At 44.1% G+C, this 10,134-nt stretch overlaps 2 protein-coding genes across 4 annotated transcripts; one reads left to right on the forward strand and one right to left on the reverse strand.

Annotated features, from left to right (window-relative positions):
• Positions 1 to 1,164: 1,164 nt before the first annotated feature.
• aprt (adenine phosphoribosyltransferase) lies at positions 1,165 to 5,474 on the reverse strand. The gene is made up of 5 exons (XM_028006644.1): positions 5,268 to 5,474; positions 4,164 to 4,267; positions 2,800 to 2,933; positions 2,327 to 2,405; positions 1,165 to 1,899 (listed from the first exon to the last, which is right to left on the reverse strand). The coding sequence occupies exons 1-5, from the start codon at positions 5,354 to 5,356 to the stop codon at positions 1,760 to 1,762; spliced, it is 546 nt and encodes a 181-aa protein (XP_027862445.1). The 5' UTR covers positions 5,357 to 5,474; the 3' UTR covers positions 1,165 to 1,759.
• Positions 5,475 to 6,294: 820 nt separating this feature from the next.
• On the forward strand, positions 6,295 to 9,941 carry tk2 (thymidine kinase 2). Of its 3 annotated transcripts, none has more exons than XM_028006642.1 (10): positions 6,295 to 6,425; positions 6,701 to 6,738; positions 6,820 to 6,894; positions 6,980 to 7,033; positions 8,251 to 8,340; positions 8,539 to 8,612; positions 8,766 to 8,854; positions 8,955 to 9,034; positions 9,175 to 9,255; positions 9,387 to 9,941. In XM_028006642.1, exons 1-10 carry the CDS (start codon positions 6,410 to 6,412, stop codon positions 9,471 to 9,473), a joined length of 684 nt encoding a protein of 227 aa, XP_027862443.1. In that variant the 5' UTR covers positions 6,295 to 6,409; the 3' UTR covers positions 9,474 to 9,941. The 3 variants fall into 3 exon arrangements, with proteins under 3 accessions (XP_027862443.1, XP_027862442.1, XP_027862444.1); XM_028006641.1 differs by having other exon boundaries at positions 6,346 to 6,545; XM_028006643.1 differs by having other exon boundaries at positions 6,349 to 6,597.
• The last annotated feature ends 193 nt before the right edge of the window (positions 9,942 to 10,134 follow it).

Below are 10,134 nucleotides of genomic sequence, written 5' to 3' on the forward strand. Positions count from 1 at the left end.
ACGGCCAGTGAATCAAACTGCCAGAAGTTGGGAGAACAAACAAAGCTCCCCATCTAACGCAGTTTCTGAGGAACTCAATGACGCCTTGTTACCTCGGCTTCTGCCTGACCGTCTTTGTCTTTTTAAAGGGGCAATTCCAGCTTTTATCACCTCGCGTGTTGACAACTTTAACACTGTACCTTGGTTTAGAAGAATCAGCTCTGCAGTGATATTAAACTGGAAGACTGAAGCTCCTGTTTCCAGATTGATTTAAACATTTATGTCTTACTTTTAAAGTTTAAAATAGTGATCTGGATCTTCACCACTAAGGGTTCTTCTGTCATCCAGCTAGTTATAGTTAATAAAGGTCTTCTTCCCCAAATCATTGGTGTAGATCATTCGTATGAATGATTATTGCAATGTGTGTACTATATTGTACTCATTGTAACAAGTACAGCGTTACTGTATAACACTGTACTTGTTGGAGCGTTGGAACGAACCAAGTTATGTTAAAATCAACAGTTTGTTGGGGGCTTGTCCGGGATTCCTCGCAATTCTGCACGAGCACAAAAGGTTGACAGTTTCCTATTATAGCAAAATAAGACGTAAGGCTGACTTTAAAGGACAGATGTGTGTCAGCGTATTGTTCATCTCTCAGGGAGAATGTAGATTCTTAGCGTAAAAATATATTAAATACATTTCTTATATCAGAATTCCTAAAGAAAAATCAGGATCAGCAGGTCAACGCTCAACAAAAACTGCAGATCAGAAATTGGTCACATTGTTCTGTCCAGTGCATCTCTGTGTTTAGAAACTCTTATACCAAATCGATATTTTAGGCCAAAACTGGTTCTTGCAAGATAAAAAAAAAAGTTTGCTTGGAGTCTGATATGGGAAATATCTCCCAAATACAGATTCAGTTAAAACTATGGAATTATTTTGGGCTGAATCAACACAGTAACATTACAAGGAAAACAGACCGGGGGATCACAGGTGTAAAACTCTAGGTCCTCAGGCCAAAACCAGCCCACCATAGTAAAGATTTTGCCTGTGGCCCTTTAGACGTTAGAAGGTCACATAAATACAAGTTCAAGATAACAGTTGTGTGCTTACGTCTCATTTTATCAGTCAAATTAAAACTGTTTTTATTTGTATACGGCCAGAAGACATAAATGTGAAAAGATATTTAATAAAACAAAAGTATTTATTAAAAATTGCAAACTGAATCCAGAGAAAGCTATATTTTAAAACTTTACTAAAAGGTAGTTTTATCTACACATTCTGCCACAATCGTCCCTTTGAGGACATTCAAGATCTTGATGGGGCAAAACATGAAAATGAGTTTGACACTCCGGCTTTAGATGGTCAAGTCATTTTAAACTTGAAAGTTTTATGTCTTATAGATGAAGAAACGGTTTGGTTTGCATCTAGGACTTGATACCTAGTCCTAGATGCAAACCAACTAGGACCTCTAGGCAGAGAAGAAGAAGATTCAGCATCTGAACAGAAGAAAATCTCAGCTGCATATAGCAGGAGGGAGCTTTGGTCCTGATACAACAATTCAATTGGAATAGAGTTTATGGATGACTAGTTCCATCCATCTGTGCTGTTGACCAGTTTCAGACATTTAACGCTAAGTTAGTCTCTTTCATTATCCAGGGTGTGTAAAAGGAGCGGAGGTTCAGGATGGGCTCTTTGAGGCTTTCTTGTTTTCTTGGCTGTAGTCACCAGGGGATGCCGCGGTGGTCCTGGCGAACCAGAGGGGGCGCTGTGCCGCTCCTCAGTACTGGAGAAGGGAGAAGACGTTGTGAGGCTTCAGACGGTCAGCTCCCTTCAGGTCTCTGAGTTCGATGACCACCATGCAGCCCTGGATGTCCACCCGCTGCTTCTTCATTAGCTCACAGGCTGCAAGCAGCGTCCCTGTAACACACACACACACACACACACACACACACACACACACACACACACATACACACACGCTAATGAAATTCAGCTCAACCTTCTGTTGAAATTCTGTCCCTGACTGCTGCCTATGAGGAAAAGGACAGATGTGAATAATTAAATTTTGACTTTATTTATTCACATGAAGCAAATACAATAAGTATTGGAACACATGGTTTCTCTTAATAAACATGTTTCTAATGTTTCTATTGTCATGAAATTCACACCAAACTTCAGTCAGAACTCCAGTAAGCCACAAATAAATCTTAAATATTCCACAAATGGTCGAAACAGGGAAAAGTATTAAGAGTACCAATAGAAACTTATTGCAAGCGTTCTAATAATACCATTTACAAACTGTCAGATGTGAGAATGAGAAAAGAAGAGCTGAATGGATTCTTACCTCCTGTAGCTAAAAGATCATCAATAATCAGAACCTTCTGGCCTGGAGCCACTGCATCCTCCTGGATCTCTGCCTCCGCCTGGAGGAACAGAGGGAATGTGGTAGGAGGCTCATTAAACAGGAAAGTTGTTCGTCTGTCTTCTGTCAGCGTCCTGAGTGCAAATAACCTTTGACCTAGTCAGGACCAGAGCTCTGTTCCCGTCTCAACCAGCTGGCCGCCCACTCGGCAGTCTGGCTCCTCTGTGTCAGAGGGAGCTCTGTGCTGCCCACGGCAACCGCGGGCACTGGAAGAAAAACCAGTTCGGGACCAGTTCGCTGACGGGTTCTGGCTCCCATTCAGCCACAGTATTTTAGCTCCCAGCATCTCGCCCACCTTCTGGTTCCAGGCTTTTCTCCAGATATCAGAACTTGACTTGTTCCTAAGAGTTAACAACAGCCACTCCCAGGGTTGTGAATGTGACAGTGTTCCTCACCGTGCCGTACTCCAGGTCATAGGCCACGCTGACCGTGGCTCCGGGCAGCTTGCCTTTCTTCCTAACCAGGACGAAGCCAACGCCCAGCCTCTGGGCGAGCAGGGGCCCAAACAGGAACCCACGAGCGTCCAAACCTACACACACACACACGGGTGGGCAACAGAACGTCTCACGAAGCCAGAACAAGTCCAGCAGTCCAACCCCCATTAGTTCCAGGTGAAAGAGAAAAAAACAGTCGAACTGACAAAATGTTGTGTTCTGTGATCAAGGTGAGTGGAGTAGCCAAAAATTATACTCAAGTAAGAGTAGAGCTACTTCAACATATTTTTACTCAAGTAAAAACTGTGCGGGGCGTGCCGTGGTGGCGTAGGGGTTAGCGCGACCCGTATTTGGAGGCCTTGAGTCCTCGACGCGGCCGTCGCGGGTTCGACTCCCGGACCCGACGACATTTTCCGCATGTCTTCCCCCTCTCCTTCCCTGTTTCCTGTCAGCCTGCTGTCATATAAGGGACACTAAAGCCCACAAAAGACCCCCTGGAGGGGTAAAAAAAAACTGTGAGTATTAATGTATTTTAGGAATAATTTGGTGTTTGAACTATTCAAATAAGCAGTTCTAGGTGTTTTTAGTGGGACTTTAACTATTCCTGGTTAGCTGTTGTCTCTGACCTCTGTGCACACCAGGTACAGAGAAACTGACATTGTTATTAGCTTGTATTGCTAACAGAAGTTGCTCAGATCACTGAACACAACTCCTCCAAGCAAATCCCTCTGGTCTGCTTCCTCCCTCCCAGAACAATGCTGATCTCTACATGTAACTGAGATTTAAATTTTTTTTTTTTTAAACTACTGGAGGCTACAAGCTCTACTCAGTCACCACCAGGCTAATTATTAACAGTAGGAGAAGCTGCTCTGTGAGGCAGAAAGCTCGGAAACCGCAGCTCCTCTTTGGAGCTGCGTCTCGAAGGCGGAGCTAGGTCCACCCAGGTGTTTTGCACAGCTGAATGGTTGCCGTGGAGGTTAAAGGATTTCCCAAACATGCATAAAAGAATGAAGGCAACAAGAACAACGTCTTTGATGAGGGAGTAACATTATGACACGATGTTGATTTTACATGCTACTGCGTCTTTGAAGATCATCTCAGTCTCACTCAGTTATTTTACTGTGAGAAAGTAACAGTGACGACAACCGAAGCGTTTCTTATCCAATTGGAAAGGAAGAAATTCCAGACCTGCAGTAGGAAGTGGAGCGCAGTAGGAGGAAATGGAAATAAAGAACATGAAGATGTTTTCAGACGAGGCAGTCAGGGAGTTGTTAGAGCTCCAGGTCCTGTGCAGGAGGCCCAGCGGACCTGAGGGACACGCTTACCGACGATCAGGTCCACCTGCAGCTGACGGCTCCTCACACGTTCTTCAAACAGGTCAATGACTGCTGTGAGGGCAGCTGGACTCTTCAGTATGGGACAAATGTCTCTGCAGAATGAACACGGCTCACGTTAACTGGCAGGCATTTTTACCTCAAAAGCTTTGAAATATTGAAAAGAACTGATTCTTCACAGTGCAACCACAAACCTTGATGTGTTTCATTGAGATTCTATATGATCGACCAACACAAAGTTCTGCGCCGCTTCGGAAGCAAAAGAAAAACAATGCATGGTCGTCAAAGCTTTTAACGGCTAGAAATCTGAAAAGTGCGTCGTGTTTTTGTAGTTAGCTCCATTTTCTCTGATGGTCCCAGCAAACATGATAGAAGGGCTTTTTGCTTTGTTTTGTCTTATTTTTTCTGGCTGACATGCTCAAATTTGTGTGGCAGAAAACTAACGGTGCCCAGGACCCCAACCTGCCACTCCCATCATAAAACATGGTGGTGGCAGCATCATGGCGGGGGAATGTTTCTCTCTGCTGGTCAGAGTTGCTGTGAAGGGGATGAGCCAGGAGAATCCTGGAGGAAAACCTGTTGGAGGCTGAGTGGAGCCTGTGGAGGTTCACTTTTCAGATTTTAATCTGATAAAATCTTTGACAACCATGAATCGTTTTCCTACTGCTTTACAGTTTTGGAGGATTCCTTGTGTTATCTTGAGTTGTTTTTGTTGTTGTTGTTAGTACATCAGGTAAGTAAATGTTTAAAACTCTGAACACGTTGCTTCTGTCTGCAGTGGGATCAGTGCTGGAGCACAGACCAGAGGGACATTAATAACTGGACCCTGAAGAGCGCAGTCAGCACCAACAGTTCTGCTGCTGGCCTGGCGCTGACTCACAGAGGGAACTTCAGCCTTCAGCCAAGAGTTGAAGTTGAAGTTCCCAGTTCATCTAACGGGGGGGGGGATTGCTTTAAATCGTGAACAGTTCAGGGAGCTGAGCAGATCCAGCACCCTTCAGGACCAGAGCTGCTGGTCCAGAACCAGTTAAAGGGAATAAATTCAGACTGGACCACCGGGTGGAGGACGTGTTTCAGCCTGAATAACAGTCCTACCTGAACAGGATCCCTTTCTTTGGGAAGTCTGGAAAAGCTCGGACGTGTCTCTGGACCAGCTGCAGTTTTCCTTCCGGTCCTGCTGCCATTCTTCCTGACCCGATCAGAGCTGATCACTGACTGGTAATAATCTTTGATCTCTGGTCAGGCAGGTACCGCTCCACACGTGGCACAGTGAGCATGCGCTGGAATCGTCTTCCTTTTCGCTGGGTGCAGTTTAGTCCCCTACCGCCCCCCTCTGGTCAAACGACTCCACTACATTACACAGCAGGTTGAAACTGTTTTATTTGCTGCTTTCTAGTTTAGTTGGTTTAACAAAGTGACAGCGCACTTTACTGAACATAAGCTAGTCGTTGTGTAAACGTGCCACACTTAGCCATAAAGTCACATTTCCACCAACAGTTATTGGCGGGACGGTTTAAAAACAGGATTAAAACATGAATTTATTGTTAATTTACCAAAAATACTAAAACATTAACCAAACAAAGCAGAGAAATAAAAATAAAAACATATATGTTCAATACACTAGAGTATGCATGTGATCACAGATTAAATACAAGCCTCGCGAAATGTTTGAATCATGATTCCAATGACAAATTATTATATTTGGCTAAAATTCTTCAGTGTTGATGATAATAGACTATATTTTTCAGTTTCAAAGCCTTTTTCTGCTGATAGTAATCCTGTCCAAACATTTTAATCGTCCTTGTTTTCCACACAGCTAACGTTGCCATTCCAAAACGGAAATGAATACAAATAAAAGAAATAAATAAACAGAAAGAGAGAGGTGTGAAGTTACACACGCAGTACAGCAGGTGGCGGTATGCGCGTGCACATTGACAGCAGCCAAAGAAGAAGAGCAACTTTTTTGTTTTTGTTTTTTGTTTTCTATTATTATTAATATTATTATTAAGGTACCTTAACAAGACGACAAGAGAAGATAGGGTTGTTATTGTTATATTATTTTTTGTTTATTTATTTTTAGCTTTAAAATCTGTGTAATTTATATTTTAGCATTCCGATCCACTCCCTTCCGCCAGCAGATGGCGATTAATGCGCATCTAAACGTTGCTTGCCAACCGCCGTAAAAAAGAGAAGAAGAAGAAGAAAAAGAAGAAGAGGAAGAAGAAGAATAGCAGCGGATGTGTAGAGGATGTGGTGAGTGTGATGGAAGGAAGATGACAGCAGCTGCTGCTCGGTTCTTTCTCAATTTCCGTTCAGCTCTCCGTCCTTCGGTTCGGAGCGGAGCTACCAGAGGAATCCGAACCGGAACTCCAGGTGTGTCCGGGCTACCGTAGACTGAAACCGGCCCAACTGTCCGCGCCTGCTAGTGTGTGTTGAGCTTTAGATGGAGGCGGACATGTCCCCGCTGATATAACAGAGACCAGGAGCAGACGGCTGTCTCTGTCTCACCATGTTGTCTTCCTCTGAAGGGAAGCTGATGCGGAGCGGAGACAGCAAGAAGACGGTGGTGAGTCTCCAGAGCCCACGTGACTCTGATGCTTTACTAGCTTTAACCTGCAACAGCTCCGCCTCTGTCCACTGACTCCAGATCTGTGTTGAGGGGAACATCGCCAGCGGGAAGACGACGTGTCTGGATTATTTCCTCAATACGAGCAACATCCAGGTGAAGTCCAGGCTCCAGTCTGTCAAGATTCAGAGCTGGAGGAAGCAGATCCATGTATAACTCTGTCATTTCCTGTCTGTGCCAGGTCCTGACAGAACCAGTGTCCAAATGGAGGAACGTCCGTGGACACAATCTTCTGGTAAATAAGATCTTTTGACAGTTCGGTTTATTTAAAGCACGACAAAATACCAAACATGGAACCTCTGAAACGTGTCTCTCTACAAAAAAAAAGTATTTATTTTAAATGGGTACTAAATCAAATGTTTTATATTCGAAAGCATACGACATTATTCGTAAATGTATTTCTATTTTTAAATTTTAGGGCAAAATTAATTGTTAACTTTTATAAAGGACATTTTCTACAATGAGCCCAGCTGATGAGCCCTTTCCATAAATATGGAAAATGAAGACCCAGGCAAAAATAAATAAATATAAAGCACACATCTGAAGCTAAAAAAAAATAAACCCACTAAATTACTTAGCAGCCATATTGGTATCGTTCTGTTGCAGATATTCTGTGGTTTATATGAGCCACAGGACAGGGGCCGAAGAACCACATTTGTCTGTGGAAGCGCAGGTTGTAGACCTCTGTCCTGTCCTGACCCCACTGCAGGTCCTCAGGTCTGGACTCTGGCTGGGAGGCTCCAAAACGTTAATATCACTTCCAGTCAGAAGGAACATGCTGCATGGTGCCATTAAGAGATAACTTTAAACCTAAATACGCCTTGTGTTCGGATGACTGACGATTCCGCTTCAGGAATTTATTTAGGGGTATCATGTTAGAGGGGGTCTTTCTGCATGGAGTTTGCGTGTTCTCCCTGTGCAGGCCTGGGTTCTCTTCATGTTCCTCCCACAGCCCAAAAACATGACTGTTAGGTTAATTGGTCTCTCTAAATTCTCCTTAGGTGTGTGTGTGTGTGTGTGTGTGTGTGGGTAGGTGTGTGTGCGTGGGTGTGTGTGTGTGTGTGGGTTTGTTTTGTTTGTCCTGTTTGTCTCTGTGTTGCCCTGTGATGGACTGGTGACCTGTCCTGGGCGACCCCACCTCTCGCCCGTTGACCGGTGGAGATAGACACCAGCACCCCAATCAACTCCACTAGGGACAAGTGTGTAAGAAAATGGATGGACGTTAAAGGGGACGTCATAGTTTAGAATTTTTAGTCATTCAAAAATAGAAAACCATGTGTAATTTTCTTTCCTCTTTACATTTATGTGTGCTACCTTGTGTCTGTCTGTCACGTCAAATACCAATGCTAAATAGACTGAACTTTGTTTTTGTAGCAGGAACAACTGTGGAGAACTCTAGAGGGTCTGAAGCTCCTGCAGTGAGTTCTAAGCTTGTCCTCTCTGTCTCTGCAGGCCCTGATGTACCAGGATCCTCAGCGCTGGGGAATCTCTTTGCAGACTTATATTCAGCTCACCATGCTGGATAAACACCTTTCAGCCATGGTAAGCTCACTGTTAGCTGGGAGCCGCTAGCTAGGAGCTCTTAGGTTGTAGCTGTTAGCTATTAGCTGCTGGCTAGGAACTGCTTGCTTGAAGCAGCTACTTAAGAGCTGTTAACGTGTAGCTGCTGGCAAGGAACATGGGCTTATAGTTCCAGGTGTTGAGCATGGTGGAAACCTGAGGGACTGTTTCTGGTTTCAGACTGCTCCGGTCACCATGATGGAGAGGTCGATCTTCAGCGCCAAGCACATCTTCGTGGAGAATCTCTATCAGAGGTGCCGTTGTGTTTTCACCAGATTCTGGATCTGACCGATGATCAACAAGGCTGCTCTAAAAACTGTGACCTCCTAGTAGATGACAGTGAACTAGTTCCCAGGTATCAGATGCTGTCAGTAGACTGATGGGTCTTTTTTCTTTCTTTCTGTCAGTGGAAAAATGCCAGAGGTGGATTACATTGTCCTGAGCGAGTGGTTCGATTGGATCACCGCAAACGTTTCCCTCCCTGTCGACCTGATTGGTGAGAAGATTGGGTCTGAAAACTGGAACTCTGAGACTCTAAAGTTCTGATGAGCATTCTGCTTTACAATGAGGCTTGTTCTCTGTTCCACTGGCTCCAGTTTACCTGCAGACGTCTCCTCAGACCTGCCATGAGAGGCTGAAGCAGCGATGCAGAGAGGAGGAGATGGTCATTCCACTGGTGAGGACCTGGCTTCACGCCTCTGGTCCAGACAAAATGCTTTACATACCCTGTACAGCCATCAGCCTCTACTATATGTGTGTGTGTGTGTGTGTGTGTGTGTGTGTGTGTGTGCGTGTGTGTGTGTGTGTGTCCACCAGGAGCATCTGGAGTTCATCCACCGGCTGCATGAAGACTGGCTCATTAAGGGCAGCTCCGCTCCGGTTCCTGCTCCTGTTCTGGTGAGTACTGCTGCAGGCGGACCTCTGCTGTCCATTCAGCTCCTCCAGCTGAACACTGTGGGCCGACGTCCTAGTTAAATCCTGACAGGCTGAGGAGTGGTTGTTAGCTGGGTCTGCTCTGTGTTCTCCAGGTGATTCCTGCCGACTATGACCTCCAGAAGATGCTGCACAAGTATGAGGAGCACCGAGAGAAGATTCTAACAGCTACCAACTCTTGATGCACACACACACACACACCCACACACATCCCGATGAGTTTGTTACTACAGCTTAAACGCTCTAGATGTTTGGACATTTTTATTTAGGATTTTTTCCAACACTGGATAACTTTGGACCAATAAGCGAAGCTGCTTATTTATACATGACATATATGATGCTTCTCTGCTAAAAATGTTTAGATTACAGTGGAATCAATTCATTTTGACAACATTTTATTGCAAGAGCATAAGGTCAGTAAAAAACTGTAAAAATGCCTCGGCTTTAACTCCAGGGTCTTACTTTGGGAAGTCATGGTTACGAACTAGAAGTTTATTGAAATTCTGATAAGCTGAAAAAGTGTAATAAAAGGAAGATTTTTATGATATTAATAATTACGGGATTGTTAAGACTGTGGTTTTGCTACTTTTGTTTGGCACTGTATTCATTTTGAAGTTATGCTGCTGTAATAAAATGTGAGCCATTTAAGACTTTCTGCACGTCTTTACCAGCAGGGCAGACAGTTTGTTTGTTTGTTCTTGTGGATCATCATTAATGTTTATTTGAAAAAAAAATAAAAAATTCTGTTTTGAGTGGAAAACCTTCGAACACACACATAACCTCAGCTTGTGTCAAACATTCCCCCTGAAACAGCTTTTTGAATTAAAATGTTTTTAAAATCCT

The sequence above is a fragment of the Xiphophorus couchianus genome, chromosome 22, assembly GCF_001444195.1.
Source record: "Xiphophorus couchianus chromosome 22, X_couchianus-1.0, whole genome shotgun sequence".
NCBI lineage: Eukaryota > Metazoa > Chordata > Actinopteri > Cyprinodontiformes > Poeciliidae > Xiphophorus > Xiphophorus couchianus.